This window comes from Theobroma cacao, chromosome 9 (assembly GCF_053813885.1).
Source record: "Theobroma cacao isolate CCN51 chromosome 9, ASM5381388v1, whole genome shotgun sequence".
Taxonomy (NCBI): domain Eukaryota; kingdom Viridiplantae; phylum Streptophyta; class Magnoliopsida; order Malvales; family Malvaceae; genus Theobroma; species Theobroma cacao.
This window is the reverse complement of record NC_142647.1, coordinates 37277741-37297226: the sequence shown is the minus strand read 5'-3', so window position 1 is coordinate 37297226 and position 19486 is coordinate 37277741. Positions and strand designations below refer to the sequence as shown.

At 33.5% G+C, this 19486-nt stretch overlaps 2 protein-coding genes across 3 annotated transcripts; one reads left to right on the top strand and one right to left on the bottom strand.

The window, feature by feature from the left end:
* The first annotated feature begins 1997 nt into the window (after positions 1-1997).
* LOC18589658 (metal tolerance protein 4-like) lies at positions 1998-5945 on the top strand. 2 transcript variants are annotated; one of them, XM_018128255.2, is made up of 9 exons: positions 1998-2162; positions 2241-2267; positions 2382-2637; positions 2892-3070; positions 3252-3450; positions 4145-4323; positions 4414-4564; positions 5079-5209; positions 5328-5945. In XM_018128255.2, the coding sequence occupies exons 3-9, from the start codon at positions 2433-2435 to the stop codon at positions 5505-5507; spliced, it is 1224 nt and encodes a 407-aa protein (XP_017983744.2). In that variant the 5' UTR covers positions 1998-2162; positions 2241-2267; positions 2382-2432; the 3' UTR covers positions 5508-5945. The 2 variants fall into 2 exon arrangements, with proteins under 2 accessions (XP_017983744.2, XP_017983745.2); XM_018128256.2 differs by lacking the exon at positions 2241-2267.
* A 4277-nt stretch (positions 5946-10222) lies between these two features.
* On the bottom strand, positions 10223-11131 carry LOC148760927 (zinc finger BED domain-containing protein RICESLEEPER 2-like). Its single transcript, XM_088809706.1, has one exon. It carries the CDS (start codon positions 11129-11131, stop codon positions 10223-10225), a length of 909 nt encoding a protein of 302 aa, XP_088665832.1.
* Between the last annotated feature and the right edge of the window lie 8355 nt (positions 11132-19486).

Genomic DNA, 19486 nt, shown 5'->3' with positions numbered 1-19486 from the left:
AATTCATTTTAGCCAAAATGAATAATTTCATAAGTTTATAAATCATTTAGTTCAAGCAAATCAATGATTCAATTTTTAAAACTAAAAAATTTTCATCATCTTTAGCTATGGTCATGACTATAACTTGTGACAAGTGTTGTATCGACAATATCATTGTCATTATCATTATTAATTAGTATAAGTTATTAATAAAGTCATATTATTAACTACTATAACCCATTAGTAAGGTGGTACATTAACTATGTACTATAACTCGTTAGTAACCCATTAAATAAGTTCATGATATACCATGAAGTTAAATAGTAATTATTTTTTCACATATTCAAAACTGCTGTTATTAGTATATTTTAATACATGTGCACATTTCATATTGACATGTCATATTATTTAAATTTTAAGATTCAACTTTCTTAAAAATTCTGTAATTTTCAATTAAATATGCTTCATGAATAGTACAATCAAGGAACCTCGAGCCTGGAGGTATTAAGTGAGAGACATTGAGGCATATTGTTGATGCCAAGTGGATTTCTCAGCTAGGATAGAGAAATCATTAAGAGGACCACGTATGAGTGTTATTTTCTCATTACACAACTGCATTATAATCCATTTTCATAGAGTCATTAATACTTGTAACCATGGAATCGTCTTGTGGTAATAAGGGGCATAAAAACTACCATAATTCGGTACTAAATGATTTTGTTGGATAAGATCACACTTAGAGATGTCGTTTCTACGGATTAATTTGCTTTTCAAAATTGTGGTCACATCAAGATCAAAATTAAAAGTCAGCTTAAAACCATTGTTTTCTTAAAATTGAATTACCCAATTAATGTTGTCCAAGGGGGAAAACGTGATATAATTAGTCTTATTAGAAATATGCAAGTAAACCCAACGGGGGTAAATTGATGGATGATCTGGCTCCGTTGGTCTAATTTTTTGTCCATGGACATGGTAATGATTTAGAGTAGGAGACAGTAGAGTATGTGGTCAATATCCTTCTGAGCAGTGACTAGCTTTTGTAATTGTGCAGGCTTTATCTCGCCCATGTCAGATATTTTATGGCCAAAAAACTCTTCTGCAGAGACTTGCTGATGGCATTCTGACAGAGGAAGTTAATAAAATTGCTCTCTATGACGCTTATTTTCTAAAAATGAGAGGGGAAATCTACAGAATGCAGCTCCGCCCCAAGTTTATATATATATATATATATTTAGTTAGAATATCAATGATTCCACCTGCCTCGCCCAACTCCCCTGTACTTTGGTAGTCATTTTCAAGTACTATTATTGTGGGGTATGACTTGTTGATTTCCGGGTCTAAAATGGACCTAGCAGTGAGTCCAATTTTGCACGGCGAGTGGTACGAAGAACCACCGCGCCACACCATGCCCTGCACTGCAAATGAGGATGTTCAGAACCCTTTTTGAACTAACGTTGTAGCTAATAACTACTAATTACACTCACAGCTTCTGTTGATTAGAGTAATACACATAATCTTTTTTGAAGAAAAATTACCAGTCTTAAACTATATTGCCGGTAATAATTCTGAATTTAACATTGATTGTTGAATTAATACAAAGTGGACATTTTTGTAACTGGCACTGGCTTGGAAAGATGTCACTACCACACCTGTTTAGGGACAGTTTTAATAGATGTTATAGGTATTTATTGTATCTTGCACAAGTCATGCATTCCAGATTATTACCAACAAGGAAATTAGTGTAATTCTACTCCAAAATCATTTATTATTGAAATGGACAACCTTACCAATTAAGATAATCATTTGTGATTTTCTTGAAAAATTCTTTGCTAAAGTCAACTTTAGAGTCAATGTATAGTTTGTTAAATCTCCAAATAGAAACAGGTTTACATAAAAAATTAAAAATCAAATTCAAGAATAATAGATTCATGATTAAACTTAGCAAGTAGACAAATGATATTTTATTATATTTTCATGAAAAGAACAGGTGTGCATTATCCTTCCTTTGTGGTGGTTGGTCACCCAGATCCCATTATTTTGTACTATGGCTGACACATTAGGTTTTCATTTCAGACTCGAAGATAAAAAAACAGGAGGCAAAAGAGAAGAAGAAAGGTTGAATTGAAAAGCAGGATGATACTAACATGGTAGTGTAATTGGTATAGAAAACTACTAAAGGAAAGGTAGGTATCAGATCCTAGAGAAGTTTATTCAGATTAGTGTTTAACTCTGATTCCGACTAACTCACTTCACTTCCATAGTTCCATTCCTATGGAAAGAAATTGCAGGTCTCCACCCTCCACTCTCCAGGACAGGAAGACAAGTCCGAATAACTTCTCTCTTTTCTCTGACTACTTAAGTTGTGTCTGATAGGAAACAATCAAATTCTTTCTTGTATAAAGGTGAAAAGCCGTACAAAGTCGTCTCATTTGAAGAACGACAGGATCCCAGAGATGGAGGGTGAATTGGGTTCGGGTGACAAGACGGCGTTGCTGATGAAGAGTGGGAGCGGGAAACGTGGGCGGTTCTATAGGCGTAACTCGGTCAACTCACTGAGGAATGAGTTTGTGTCGAGGTTGCCTGACAAGGTTCGCTCTGGTGTGGATGCTGAGTCCCCGTTTCGCATTGATGTCTCCAAAACCGGAGGCTTAACTCGAGGTCTCTCTCTCTCTCTCTCTCTCTCTCTCTCTCTCTCTCTGTCTTCCACGCTTTTCTCTATGTGGCAAGTGGGAAATGCGGCTGCTCTCTGCTTTTCACTTTTCATGTTTGGTTGCTAAGAAATTGTTGGTGGAAGAAAGAAATTTCTACCTAAAACTGCATTACAAGACAATTGGATTTCTGATTACCTTTTTTTGGGTTATTTATCTTCACTTTGGAAGAGAGAAAGCAATAAAGTTTTTATTTTTTAATAGGTGAAAAGGAGTACTATGAAAAACAATTTGAGACCTTGAAATCCTTTGAAGAAGCTGATGCTTTGGATGCATCCTCTCAGAGTGTGGATGGGGAATATGATGAAGACAAAGAGCAAGCCCAACATGAAACAGCCATGAAGATTTCTAATTATGCAAATATTATCTTACTGGCATTTAAGGTATACCTTTTGCTTTTTGATGAAGATTTCTATCCTGTTTCAAAGATCAAACAAATCTGGTTTGAAGAATTTTTGCATCCACGCAATCCCTAAGTTAACAATTTTCTGCTGTCTCTCGTTGTGAATGTCACTCATTCGGGGTGCTTCACCTGTTAAACTAACAATTTGCTTATTGTTGCAGCTCTATGCTACAATAAAGAGTGGATCAATAGCCATTGCAGCATCAACATTAGATTCTTTACTTGATCTCATGGCTGGCGGCATACTTTGGTTCACTCACTTGTCAATGAAAAACATAAACATCTACAACTATCCAATTGGAAAATTGAGGGTGCAGCCTGTAGGCATAATCATCTTTGCTGCAGTGATGGCTACTCTGGGTATGTCCCTTGATTGTTGCTGGCCCTAGTACTCTTGTGTTCTCCATGCGTTTAAACTGTCCGAAATCTCCCTTGATTTTTCCTCTGCACTGCAATCGTTAATGTCCCAAATTTTGAGCTTCTTCATCATATGATTTAGTAGCATGCATCTTTTTGCTGAGAGCACATTCAGGTTGAATTTTTATGTTATATTTTTGTTATTCTAACCTTGATTATTCTCCACATAGCTAGTCCATAAAACATTAAAAGATTCTCAAAACTTATGGAAGTTTTGCAACTTGGTCATACCCTACATATTGATGTAAAAGCATCTGGAAAATATTGCCTAAATGAGCGAATTATGCGTACATTTGTTGATACATGTGTGTGTATGCCATGTCACGTTGCCTCTTTTCATGAAGTTCTCTGTGTACTTTATCTGCTTGAAATTTAGTGAATAATTCCACGAAGTCCCCTCTTGCTCGGATGAACTGTGAAGGGTGTCGAATCTTGATTCGCTTTTGGTTGTTATTTCACTTTCCAAGGGAATGAAGACAACTATTTCTGACTCGGTCAGGAACTATGGGAAAAACATGACTAGTTTTTACATTCTCTTATGGAACCATGAATAAAAACTGAAAGGAAAATGAAGGCATCAAAATACATATATGCCATTGGGTCTACAATACATATATAACCTCACACAACCTTACAGGCTTTCAAGTGTTGGTCCAGGCTGTGGAGCAGCTAATAAAAGATACACCTTCTGAAAAAATGTCCTCAAGTCAATTAGTGTGGTTGTACACCATCATGTTGTCTGCTACTGTGGTAAAACTTGCCCTCTGGATTTACTGCAAAAGCTCATCCAACAAGATTGTTCGGGCTTATGCAAAGGTTTCTGCTTTATTATTGTAAGAATTTCTGTATTGTTTACTTTGCTTATGATTGGCAATTTTTGTAATGCCTTCAAACGCTGATTCGCAGGATCACTATTTCGATGTGGTAACAAATTTAGTAGGATTACTTTCAGCTATTCTAGGTGATAAATTTTACTGGTGGATTGATCCTGCTGGTGCTATTGCCCTTGCAATTTACACGATATCAAATTGGTCGGGAACTGTTATGGAAAATGCAGGTAAGCTTTTTGTAACAGGATTTCTCATAAATGACTATTGGAGTTAATAGTTGGAGAAAGCAGAAGAAAATGAAGACTCAGAAACTATATATCTTACCTGTAGTAGCAATTTGTCTCATTCTGGCTATTACTGAGCTATTCTGGCTTTAAGCTTGATAGACGTTGAACAACTTATGTTTATGGTTTCTCTATTTCGGTACAAAACTTTCCCATAGACCCGAAATATGACCTGTCAGTGAATGAGAAGGATCGGAGGTGGGAGAAGCAAACTACCAAAATATGCTCTCACTTGCCTGTTATAAAGTTGAGTCCTTGACTTGGAAACTGCCAATGATGAGAGAAAACAAATTAAACCAATTCTGCATCCTTCCAGGAAGATGCCTTTATGGGCATGGGATGAATAAGGCTTAGTTTATCAAAAATTTAAATGAAATCATCTTGTTATCATGCTATCAGGTTACATTAAGGTTGTAAGTATAATGTAACTAATTGGATATGGGGTCCGTTGCTGCAGTTTCTCTAGTGGGACAATCGGCTCCTCCTGAATTCCTACAAAAGTTGACATATCTTGTCCTCAGACACCCTCAAGTCAAGCGTATTGACACAGTCCGAGCTTACACATTCGGTGTTCTTTATTTTGTAGAGGTCAGTTTTATGCAATTCAGCCTTTTCATGATGATGGTAACAAGGGTCACACTGACTTCTGAATGTTATTGACTGTCTCTTGCACAAAGCAAAAACTAAGCCTGTGGCATTCATACAGGTTGACATTGAACTCCCTGAGGATTGTCCTTTAAAAGAAGCACACGCAATAGGAGAGACCTTGCAGATAAAGATCGAGAAACTTCCAGAAGTTGAGCGGGCATTTGTTCATCTTGACTTCGAATGTGCACACAAACCAGAGCACTCTGTTCTTAACAGGCTACCCAACAGTCAGCCTTGATTGTAGTTGGTCTCCTGTCTAGAGGAAAGTTTTCCTTCAGATCTTTACACAACAATTTTCTTCCTCCAGTGGTTCTCGATTATCAGCAGTAGGGTTAGCAAACAAAATAATTTTCATAGGGAATCACCCCACGAGTGAAGCATTTATTCTCTTGATGATTAAGAATAGATGTGCAGCATATGGTCTTTCATCGCTGATCTCTGCAACTACAAGAGCATGGCACGAGGAATTTGTTTAGCCTTTCAGAAATATATATGTATATATATATATGAAGTAAATTGTCTAGTTGGTTTGGGTATCTTGTAAATGTCTATTGCTTTTCATTTTGACAATTTAATTGTCCTTAGCAATTCCCTGTTAGAATCTGTATGCAAGTGTTACAAAATCACAAGAACATTCATAAATTCATCTATTACAAGCTTGTGCATCTAATGATAATTCTGGGTTGAACTGTTTTTACCCATTTATGTTCAAATTATGAAAAGAAAACTATTTTACAGCCTAAAATGGAATTATTCTTAACAGACGTACTTGCATACTGCATTAGTACCATTTTATGTTAAACTTTTTATTTCTCCTTTTAACCCATTTTTATGTCGTTGCATCTTCAATGCCAGACCCAGCAATCAGGAACACTTTGTATGTATCATTTTAAAGACTAAAACTTGGCCTTTCATTTGTCTTGCGATTGTTTTGCTGAAGATTTACCAAATTTTGGCTCTAATTCTATTTTCATTTTGGCAGATGGTAGACACTTAAGTTTAACCAAATCAAACTTTAGCATTTTGTGAGTAGTGAGCTTAGCTTTGGGTGGATCCACGGACGTTGAAGCATCACTACTCAGTTTGTAACAAAAAACTAGAAATGAAGTTTTAAGTGTGTAGGAAGAGTAGAATTTCATATGGAGAAGAGACAACACTTCTCACATGTAAATTTGAGAACTGGGATTTGTGCGTGTGTATATATATATATATATATATGTTGGCTAAATGCTCATTTAAGGATATGAACTTAAATCCAACATTCATTTCAGGACATGAGGATGCTTGGCATTTACTAACTTGAGTGATGTCATCTGTCTCCTTATTCAAATTGACATTGAACACAAAATGAACATTAGAAAACACAAACTAGAAAGAGCAACAGCCAGAAGTATCAACCATTTGAACAAAATGCAAGCATAAACAGATTACAAAGCAATTGCTCACAGAAAACAAGCCATTGAAACTAATATATGATTGAAAAGTAAGAAGAATTTGATTACAAGAGGAGGAAAAAGTAGTCCAAAACACACCCCTTATTATTGTTGGTATATGCCCTTGAGCAAATTAGATTGGTTAAGGAATATATATTGTCATTTAATGCATAATTAATCGTAAAATTATATGTGATAAAAGTTTTCCTTCATGTTATTGCAATAATAAGGAGTTATTAAATATTAAAAGGATGAAACTCATGGAACATAAAAGCCTTGTAAGAGAATTATAAAATTGTTACAATTATGAAATCACTATGCATCAAAGCTATGTTTTCTAAAATTGTTCTTGGTCATTATATTATCAAGACAAGACATTGACAATGCTCAAAGGCTTGTACATGTTAAACCTCTTTATTTGGGAAGTAAGCAATCAATCTCATAAATTAAAGTATATGGGATACTTGAGGATAGAATATGGGTGCTTATTAAAGAACAAGTTCACTGAACATGACCTGCTATGAAAACTCCATTTGGTATTTCACTCAAGTGTCTATGAAATATGCTTTCATGTGATAGTCATGCAACTAGTCCTCAAACATGAGACACCAAGTCATCTTGTGTGGAGAATGACATATTTTGATTTTACCTTTATGCGTTTGGAGATGACTAGATGCCTAAATAGGGTATTTTTGGAGGTATTGTTGTTGATTTCTCATACAAGTGCACGTATCGTTAACAAGTAATATAGTAATAAAGTAAAGTATCATTCTCACAGAAAATTATTTTAATTCTTATTGTTAAGTAGTAAAATTGACACACCCTAATCTTATCCAAACAATTAAAATTTAAATTTAAAACCAATAAACTAATAAACCAAAAATAAAACTCATCTAAAATTTATTAGTAAGTTTATTAAATTTGAGTGACTACTAGACCTAAGAATATTGTTTCTCTCTTTTAACTTAGTTTAATGGATTAAATTCTTAACCTATAGTCCTAAATTATTTACAAGTCTCTGTCGAGTTTTTCATAAAAATATTTCTCCCAATTAATTTACTATATGTCTATACAAATTAAATTGAAGAAAAATTTATTAAGTTCAAGCTCTAATCTTAGCTACGTATGGCTAATAGGTGTATGTTAACCCTATATGCAAATCAAACCACCTAATCAACTAAATGCATTCGATCATATGCTATTCTATTCAAGATTTACCTAAACTTCCTTCGTCAAGGTTTAACTTAGGTTTCTAATTCAATTTAATTGGTGATTAGACAATTAGAAGCATTAAAAATAAAATAAAATAAACAACTTAAATCCATAAAACATAAGCAAAAGAGAGATAAATAAATCAGACTATGTATTGAGTTTAATCATAATCTTAGAATTAGTTCCCCATCAAGTCACACATAACCATCAAATAAAGTTTAAACATTGAACTAAACCAAGAAAAATAAAGAATAAAGAAACTACAAGAGTGAAACTCTTGATCTCTAATTCTTTTTGAATCATTCAATTTCTTTTCAACTCCAATGAGACTTTTTTTTCAACGATTTTGTGGCTTGACTCTCAGCTGTCAATCGGGTGTTTCGTTATATCCTAAAAGTCCTTCGAAAGGTTGTTTTTATAGGGCTTTGAAGTTAGGCCAAGTTGGATGAAGAAAAAAGTCAATTCCAATAAGGATTTCCTTATCAGACTATGTGGCTCGCGGCCTACCTCCTCCAAAGTGGTGGCCTTGACCTTTTAAATAGCAGAAATTGTAATTGTTATAAGACTGTTGTAGTGCTCCAATTTCAACAAGATTTTTGACCACTTAACAGGCCGAACTGGGCAAAGTGGTAAACATAAAAGTTATATTTTTTTCTCTTAGTTCTCCAATGGTCTAAGAATCATCTCATTTGTAGCTCTGTAAAGAGAGTTATGCTTGAAATACCAAAACATGTGCAGTAAAAATCTGTACCTTAAAATTGCTCTCCTTCTTCCATTAAAATTCTTCCTTCATTAAACACCTACAAAAGCACAAATAAATCAACAACAACATATCTTAATCACATTAACACCAAATTAAGCATAAAATTAACTAAAATTAGATTGACTCACCTAAAATAATTTAAATAAAACCTAACTAATTTCTATGCATTGCTACAAGAACTAAGCTTAATTACTATCAAAATTAAGTCCAAATAACTCTATATCAGAGAGTTATCATGTGCCATGAAGCATGCAAAAGTGAATGAATGGTTAAGAGAAGATTCATCACCCTAAGTGATATGAGGGGATGTATCTCACTTTTTTCTCAATTCTTGATTAACTTGTTTAAAGTCTTTGACCAAAGCATGATGAATTTGAGGAAAGTTAATTTCGTAAATTCATAAGGTTAGTCATGAATTATGAGAACTAATATGAAATGATATAAGTAGACACTGAGCAATACTTTATAATATATCCGAGATATTTGATAAAAGGACAATATTGCATTGAGAGGTTTATCACTGAAGGGCTTTGTCAAATTGTTTAATTGACTCTTTAACATTTGGGTAGTCATGATGAATTGCTAGATACCACTCATGATTTATAAATGTAAATTAATTATCAAATTGACATTTGATTAGGATTTATATTTATTGCCAATATGTTAGAAGCCTAATAAGTCATACACATTAAGTGATATGATTGAGATTAAATAAGAATAATCAATTAAGTTCGACTTAATTGGAATAGACCAAAATAAAGTGAAAAATTAATTAAGTTCACAATGACTAAATTAAATTAAAATACAATTGTTGTATCTAGACTTGTCAATATGGGCCGGCTCGGCCCAACCCCTTATGGGCTGAGAATATACGGGTTAGACCGAGTCAATCCATTTTTTATATGGGTTATCAAATCCCCAACCCAACCCACCCCTTGCTAGCCCATGGGCCGGGCTAGGCCAGCCCACTTTTTTTTTAATTATTTTTACTCCATATCAATAAAATTATGCCATGATTTAATCCATAAATTGAATAATAAAAATATATTACAAACAAATAAATTACACCAAACATAAATAAGCAAATAAATTACATCAAACATAAATAAAATTTCAATTTTAACACAAAGTACAATCCCATCAATATAAGTACATAATCTAATATTTATAAACTTGAAGACTAATTTATGTCCTTCTCAATCTTCATCCTCAAACAAAACATTTAAATCTTGTTTGGACAGCAACGATGTCTCCAGGTTTGAATCATTATCATCTAATATTCATTACCATAAAAGAAAAAGATATAGTGACTTTCAATTTTAACTAAAATTATTAATTTAACAAGTAAAGATTAAAGACATTGAAATATATAAAATAAACAATACCATCGGCAGCTAAAGAAAAACCATGCAACCAATTTTTCATGTGGACAAGCATTTGAACATTTTTATTACAGAGGGAACTTCTAAACTTAGTGAGAACATGACCACCAATACTAAAAGCAGATTCTGATGCTACCATAGTAATTGGAATGCTCAATACATCTCATGCCATAATAGAAAGATCAAGAAAGCGCTTAACATTGTCCTTCCAATAATTAAGCACATCCAAGTCTTCAAACACTTCATAATCAAGCTTTGCCTCATCTAAATAAACATCCAATTCAGACTTTCTAGCAATAGAAATTGTTTCATTTAAAATCGATTCAATTTTCCAAACTTGCATGAAATACAAGTTGGAAATTGGATAAGATGAACTAGATATCAAGTTTGTGGTCTCATAAAAGAGTTCCAAGAATTCATAAATTATCATTGTTCTCCCCCATTCTTCATCAGATGGATTATATTTATAAGTTCTATCAACAAATTGGAGGCTAGCAAAAGCTTTTTGATATTTAATTGCACTTTCAAGCATCAAAAATGTTGAATTCCATCTAGTTGACATATCTAAATGTAACCCAACACCTGTATCAATACCAACGTGTTGAACACATTCTTGAAACTTTTTTATCCTCCTATCTGATGCCTTTACATATTTCACACTCTTCCTAATTTTAAACAATGTTTCATTGACTACTTTCAAGCCCTCTTGAACAATAAGATTTAATACATAAGCACAATAATGCACACGAAAAAATTCACCATCACAAATCAAGCTACTTTGCAAATGAAGATGGCTTTTCAAGATAGCTTGCGTGTTATCATTAGCATAAACATTTTCTATAGTAAGAGAGAGAACTTTTTTATCTATTCCCCATTCTTTCAAACAATCAAATGCAACGACAGATAATTCAACTCTAGTGCGTGGAAGAGGCATACAACAAAAGTTGAGTAATTTGTTACATAACTTCCAACTTTCATTGACAAAGTGAGCAGTCAAACAAATATAGCCCTCAAAAGTAGATGCTGTCCATGCATCAGAAGTTAAACAAATTCTATTAGGTACCTTGGCCATGGCTTGTTTAAGTTTCTCTTTCTCTCTTAAATGAATTCTTTGGACATCAGATATAGCAGTGTTTCTAGAATGCATGACTACATTTGGATTTACATATTTAGCCCAAGCTCTAATCTTATCATATTTAACAAAAGCATAAGGCAAGTCATGCTTAATTTTGGCTTCAGTAAGCATGTCACGTGAAATCCTAGGATTAAATTTTCTAGCCTTTACTTTCCCTTCATAATCGATAAGCATTGGATGTGGATTAAAATATGAAATGAATTTACAAGTTTCAATGTGACGACGTAAATGTGAAGTGCCATAATTAGAGCCACTAGGTTTAGGGCCAACCTTATACTTCGTTTTACAACCATTACAAGTTGCCTTTTTTACTCCATCTTGCTTTTTGCCTATTTTAGTGAAATAATTCCATACATTTGAAGTTTCTTTTTTTTACCCTCTTACTTAATTGTTCAGATTCAGATATATGGGATTGGAAGGGAATTTCATCCTCAATCAAAATGTTCACATCATCATCCAAATTTATACAATTTTTAACTGGTTGATCCATCACCATCACCTTCAAATAACATAAACATAAATAAAAAATATTAAAAATTTACACCAACAAACAACAATATTTATTGATTATATCTATTACAAATACATTTTTATATATGTAATATATGATTTAAAATAGATTCCTAAAGCAAAGGAGAACAAAATTTGCAACGTTAGGTTTTTGCTTTAATTAGCACATTTAATTTTTAAAAATGTTTGATGACAAGGAAGAAAAATTCGAAAGATGGATAAAAAAAATGGGTTAAGCATTCTCAGTCCATAGCAATTTTACCTTACATAATTCAATAAGTTTTTGCCTTTCAAGTTAATACAATTAATTGAATCCACCATTTCATTTTTGGTTTTTTTTGAAGTACAAGTTCATTCCAACATCTGATAGCTTCTAATCTATAAGTTTATCTTAACTACAATAGATCTCATCCCTCATAGAGAAGGATAAAATAATTTCTTCTGATGCTATAGAATTACCGACAAGCCACCAATACCTTTCTCTATAATAACATCAATTTCTGTCGACAGGTCATGTAATATCAAACCCAGTCTTCCCTTCTGCTTTTTAGTTATTCATCTTGTCAGTGCCAAGTCAAACAATTAAATATGCTATGAAACATCAATTCAAAATGTCAAAATACAAAACGTGATACTAATGCTTTCAGACTTCATTGTTCACACACACTTACACACAGCAAAACAAAGATAAAATAATAATGAAATGAAACTATCAATAAAAGGAAAGAAAAACATATTAGAGGTTTACTTGGGCTGTTGGAGAAGACTCAGAGTAGAGGTAAGCAGGTAGCTAACGTTGGAGACTTTGAAGGTAAGATGGCCGATGGGGAGTGCTGGAGTGGTAACTAGTTGAAAGTGCGATGTCTATTGTCGATGGGGATGGTCGGATGAGGATTACTGGATTAGGGAGTAAGAAGTTGAGAACCGTAGGCAAGTAGTTAGCACCAAAGACTTTGAAGGCGAGATGGTCGATGGGGAGTGCCGAAGTGGTGACTGGCTGAAGGTGAGATGGGGATGTCGGATGGGGATTAGGGAGTGAGAACTGTAAGAAGGTAGCTAACGTCGGAGACTTTGAAGGTGTGATGGGGAGTGTCAGAGTGGTGACTGGCTGAAAGTGCGATGCCGATGGGCGATGCCCGATGAGGATGGCCTGATGAGGATCGGAGAGTGAGAAGTGAAACCGAGAATTGAGAATTAAGAAATCAAAACTGGACTCTCAATCTCAAGTCTATACTGTAGGCTGAAAGAAGGCCAGAAGGGTTGAAGCTTGAAGGGGTTAGCACTTAGCCAGTTAGGGTTTTTGGGCAGTTGGGCCTTGGCTGCTCCTTAGTCCTTAGTTCTTACACAGTTATACCTTAGAGACTTAGCCACTAGCCCACCATTTAAGCTTAATTTTTTTTCTTTTGGCCCACTGAACTAACAAGCACCAACCTAGGTCAGCCCCCTAATCAAACGAGCTAGCCCATTTAGGCTCGATTTTAATATGGGCCTAAATATTTATGACCCAACCCACCCCATTTTTAATAAAAAATGGGCCAACCCAATAGGTTAGGCCCATATCGACAGGTCTAGTTGTATGTAGGATTACAACTTAGTTTGGCTATATAAATATATTATATTAGCCGATAAAACTCTAAATCTTCAACCGTTTCATAAAAATAAGAAAAGAAAAATAGTTTTCTTTATCTTACAAAAATAAGATTCGGCAAGAACTTTTGGTCTTGTTGTTTTAAAAATAAAACTTGCTAGTACAAGTAAAAATCCTACCTTTGAGAAGGTCTTATTTGGTCATTGTATGGATTACTGTTAGAGGTCAAACACTTAGGTGGGTGAGGATTTGACAAATCTTAAAGATGAAGTAGCAAAGATTTCGATTATAGGATTTCATACTAATTTGTTCTCTTTTCAGATTACTTGCTTCATCACAAGCTTTTTGAATTTAATTAGCTCTTAATTACAATATCTAAAGTAAGGTATGTAACTCTTAAAATTATGAATGTTCATAATTTAGTTGAAAATTACATGAAAAAACACAAACATTGATTTTGTGAGATTCGGCTGTTTCTTTGATTAAAATCTAGTTTCTTATTTTTCGCTATGTTATATTTTTAATTTCTTGATTATTCTCCTAATTGAGCTTAAAGTCAAATCCAGCAGTGGTATTAAATCCTTTGTTTGATGTTTTTAATGTAATTTGCATGCTTGATTCTTGGTGATAATCAATAAGATTGATTTGTGTGTTTATTTGGTATATATCGATTTTGAAGGCTTTCTTTAAAATTTAATTTTAGTTTTAACTCAAATCAGGAAAGCATGTGTTTAATCCACTAAAACATATTTTAAAAGGTTTAAAATCATGTTTAATTGATGGATTAATGAATGGATTAAAAGGCTTGCAAAGCGAAGTTAAAATCAAATAGTTTTGAGGTGTTCGGGAAACTAGTGTACCGATTATTTTTACTAACAATGGGTAAGTGTTATGAACAGTTTTTAATTATTACAAATTGGTTTTATCAAATTAAATTTGTCACGACCCGGTACTCCCCTCGAGTCCGTGACAACCGCTCGACGTCCCGGTAGACATTTGTTACCCGAAGTGCCAACCGGAACCCCACAAGGCTTTAGTACCATTTTTCTCATCTCCCCTGTGAGTAATCATCGCCAAACCTCGTTTTTAAAGAATTTTAAGCTTTTTCCCCTTCAAAACCGTGAAAAAATAATTTGCACCTCACGGGGCATTTTCGTCACTTTTCGTCAAAAGTATCGAAACCAGCTAAAAAAGTAGTATGCGAGTATAAAATACATAATTCATAATCAAAAATAAATTTAAACGTCTAAGACTTTCATTTAAAAATGAAATTATAACTATTTGAATATAATAAAGATATAGAATAAATTATTCAATTTTCTCATAAAACAATATTTTTAAAACACTGCGTAAATAATTTTTTTACAGTAAAAGTAAAATAAATTCATATATACTGTAACACAGTAAGTCAGAGTATTTAATTTAATTTATAGTAACAAGTGAACCCCCAAATGACAAAAATGAAACGAAGGCTGCAAACCTACAATTTTTGAGGAAGTAAAGCCAACTATAGCCTTTGACGATATTAGCTATCTACAGCCTATACTGAGCCTGAAATGGGTGAAAATAAGGGTGGTGAGATTATATAATCCCAGTGAGTACACAAATACCATCTAAAATATCTAAAGTCGAGTAAATGGAGACAGATAAAATAAATCATCATACTTTAATTTATCATCTTTCAACTCATTTCAACCAAATAAAATTCAATTCATTTAAATTGAGTAATCAACATGGCTTATGAATTTCTTAAAACTTGGCTCATGCCAAAAATTATTTTGCTACTCAGTTATCAAGGATACCTTGGCCGAGGGCTATCCCAAACTGAGTCCGTCAAGGCTATTAAAAAGTTATATACTCATAAATCATGTTTTTATTTAGAAAATATAGTCGTTCCTTAGCGTTGGCCAAGTTCCCCCTCACATGGTGGTTTGGCGTGAAGTGAATTCTAAAAGTTATACTTCAAGAGTTACCCTATTCACCTTTCCAACTGAGGTAAAATATGTCAGGATTTCGTGCCCCTCTAATAGGCTAGTCCACAGAACCCAGCCCACTACAGCAAGCAAAACCCACCATTCAATAAAATTTTGACAGCATGACAGGGTTAATTTAATACTATCCAGCATGCAAAGCTAAAATAGAACAATTCATACAGTTCACAAAAACCACAACCCAGCCAATCATGCAACCACATTAACATAAGCTATTTATTCAAATCATAAATTTACAACATATCAGTGGTCTCCAATTACTCTATTTTCAAAATCATCATTCAATTTCAAGAAAATTTATAAAATTTTTTCATTTAAACACATTTTTTTTATAAACATAAAGGCTTACCATTTAAACCCATTTTCCATAAAATCAGATAAAAACCACTTTAGATAATTAAGATGATAGTAAGGTTACTCACTATTTCAGGAGTCGAATTTCTATAGTACTCCAACTATCGATCATCGGGTACAATTTCCTTACCCTTGTCGGAGGACTCACCACCTTGACACAATACAAAATCGAGAAACTTACTACATTGATACTAAATCGAATATAAACTAATTTAGTCTACTAATGCATGATATGGAATGCAAAATGTCTTATTAATCGCTTAAATGTGATATTAGACCTAAGTCACACTGTACTCGGTCTAATCGGCTAAAATCTCCAATTTAACTTCAAATCAATTCTTCTCACTTTCTACACTCCAATTATACCTAAATTACCTCAGTGACTGTGAATGAGATTCAATTTATCAGTCTCGGGTCAATAATCACACATGTCTATACATTGAGCAAAAATTCAGATTTTCATACCAAAATTTCCCATTTAATTTCTAACCTCACCAAACATCAAATATCACCAAAATATCATGAAATATCATCAATTTTAGCCTCAATATTCTCCCTAGAAAATTCAGCCTCTTATGGGTAATGGGAGAAAATGAATTTTTCTTGTTGGCTTTTCTTGCTACACATCACTAACTAACTAAAAACACTAACATAACTTGAAATCAAATCAATCCAACATCATTCTCTCTCCATACCCATTCGGCCAGCCATGAATTCACCATGAAAACATGAAATTTAACCATGGAAAATAAGGAGAAATGCATGGGAAAGGTAGATCACAAGTCAAAATCAAGAAATTTTATCTTTGATTACTTGATTACTTGAAATCCACCAATTTTCCCTTGAATTTTCCCACCTAGGGTTCTTGTTCTTCTTTTCTTCCTTTGTTCTTCCTTTTGTTTTCCTTTGGCCGGCCATATGAAGAAAATGGGCTGATTTTGTGCTAAATTTAAAGTTAAATAATAAATGGTTATAAACTTGACACATGTCACCTTATTATTAGTTCATTTGTAATTTCTTAACTATTAAGCTTTCTCTCTCCACCATATAAATTCCTTCAATTATCCATGATAAAATTGGATAAAATCTATATGCTAGACAAGTGTTCTGGTGGTGAAAAATTACTGTTTTGCCCTTGGGATGGTAAAATTACCATTTTACCCTTATACTCTGAAAAATACCGAAATTACAATTTTTCACTTCTCAACCTCAAATCACACTCCAATAAGTCAAATATGATCAAAACCTTTGAAAAAAATTCCCCATTTTGTCCTCGAGTGGCAAAATTACCATTTTACCCCTAGATAGTGAAATTTTCAGTTTGACTCCAAATTAGTCCTCGAACTCTAAATCACCATTTTAAATCATTCATGGATCGTAAAATTTTCAATTTCACCCTATAATCTCTATTTGATCTAGTTCGAGGCTTAAATCAACTTTGTTGTACCTCTAGGTACAATACCAACTTTTGTAAATTTTTCGAGACTCTTCTAGCATGCAAACATGCTATCCATCACATGTATGTCCTGTCAAGTGTTTTATAAGGTCGGGCTTTACAGCACTACCCCCCTTAAAATAAAATTTTGACCTCAAAATTTCATTTACTGAACTCAGAGAAAATATGGGGGTATTGTTTTCTCATTTAATGCTCGACTTCTTATATCCTCCCCATTTATAAGGAATTTCAATTTGTTCACCTCATTTACCTCCAATTCAACTCGAGTACTTCACTTATGTCTATTATTATCTTTTAAAATCAGATCAATAGTAACCTTTACATTTATGTTCTCTTATATCGAAACACCAAGCATGCTTCTATTACTATCATTAAACTTGAACCATAACTCAATCTCAATCATGCCAATTTCGATAGCATTTTATACTTATTTAGATATACCAATCACTATCTTACTTCTTCATTCCATATCAAATTTCTCAACTTTCATTCATTCATTCCTATCCTCATACACTATTGTGTAGTTTACGGTATCATTAACATGCCATAATCATTCCTGTACATATCCTCAGTGTTAGGGAAGATTACTGGCTTCAATTATTTCCACATACTTCATGTTTACCTTGCATTTAGGAAATTTCAATCTTCTTAATCCTATTAATCCATCTCATATGGCTTAATCGCACTATAGATTACATTTCTTTAATTATTTCCCCAAAATTCCTTAGGTAGCCATAAATCGACTTCTGATAAGATTCTTGATCGTTACATTATCTATACAACTCATCAAATATATTGAGTTCAAATCTCGAACCACTAAAACCATTCTTCATTTTAGTTGGGTACATCACTAACTCCACACATACGTATATACACATTCAAATATCCATATTCCTCATTATGTATACGGGTTTCTGTTTTCAAATGCCTTCAGACTAATTTCTCTTTGTTCATTCCCATCCATAACCAAGATTCAATAGAATAATCTTCATAATTCATACAAATTCTCATCATGCCTGTGTATAGTTCCACATCATTTACATACTTATACTTTCTTCTTATCATTTCCAATTATATGCTTAAGTTTCCTTGTACTATGTATCATTGCATCATAATGTCATCTCCATTGAATTATAATCTATTATGCGTGTATGCTTTATAATCCCATTGATACTTCAAAGATTTATCTTAACTTGATTATTGTATCTTATGCAATACCATAATTCCTAAGAGTCATCCTTTTTCCTTGATTATTCTTCATGCCTCTACATTACCTTGTATCCTTATTGCATTCCGATATTGATTTGTCACTTAAAACTCAGACTCATTTGAATCGTGTATGCCTCAAGCATCTTCGAATTCCAATTTCCATAATATATTAGGAAAGTTTCATTATCTGACTTCATTATCAAGGTCAACTTCAATCATCCTTTGTTCCACTCTTTCATATGAATATAACATCATTCTCCCTTAGCCAATTTATAAATTGTAAAACTTGAAACTAGATTCTCCTCAAGTTACTTTCAATATTAATACGAATATTACTCTAAACTTACAACTTCCTTTCTATAATCGTATAACTTAGTGCTTGCTTTCACGAGATCCATGGCAGAACTTCTCTTGAGTATTTCCTTGGGGATATCTATCTTAAACTTATGTCTCACAACATGTGATCACTTAACCCGTAACTTAGCAATTTATGTGGCATCCTTTTCGAGGCCCACTCCAAGGTATTGTTACGTTTGGGTCCCCATCACTTGACTTACTCCCATACGCAGCGCCTAGGGTGGCATGACAGGCCTTGCAGGTCTTTCTCGCCAAGTTTCGAACCCCAAACTTTTTGCTTCCCCCCCAAAGGGAACGCCTTTAACCATTTCAGCTTTAACTCATTCATATCGATACCTTCCAAAACCCTAAAACTCCAGTTAACAAAACTTAAAATCAAGTTCAATGACTTTAGGTCAACTAGTAAGTTCAACTTCACATCTGTCTCATTTTATTCATGCGTCCTAGATATGAAGTGTTCTTAGCACCGCGGCACGGTGGCTGTTGGAGTTTAATTAATCAATGTTATTCATCTACATTTAAGGTTACTACACTAGTCATTCTCAACCATTTGGTTTCCCTCCAAACTTACGTCATAATTTTCATAACCATTTATATCCTCTTATGCTTATCATGTATAACTTATAATTCTTTCTCAAAGGTGTTTAAACATTCTTGAAACACTTAATCACTTATTTGCTCTTTTATACACCAAGTATATCATTTCCATAAAGGCATGCCCAACTACTTATGCTTCAATTTATCTCCAAGGGTTTATGGCATACCACGTAGTTTACTTGTGTTGTTACTAATCCTTTCCTTTCAACAAAGTCAAGACAAGATTTGTA

Excerpts from the sequence above, each read along its gene's own strand:
- LOC148760927 (XM_088809706.1), bottom strand. The coding sequence starts at position 11,131 with ATGGCCAAGGTACCTAATAGAATTTGTTTAACTTCTGATGCATGGACA.
- LOC18589658 (XM_018128256.2), top strand. The coding sequence starts at position 2,433 with ATGGAGGGTGAATTGGGTTCGGGTGACAAGACGGCGTTGCTGATGAAG. Across the intron at positions 4,565-5,078 it reads AACTGTTATGGAAAATGCAG|TTTCTCTAGTGGGACAATCG; the intron begins GTAAGCTTTTTG and ends CCGTTGCTGCAG. Across the intron at positions 5,210-5,327 it reads GTGTTCTTTATTTTGTAGAG|GTTGACATTGAACTCCCTGA; the intron begins GTCAGTTTTATG and ends GCATTCATACAG.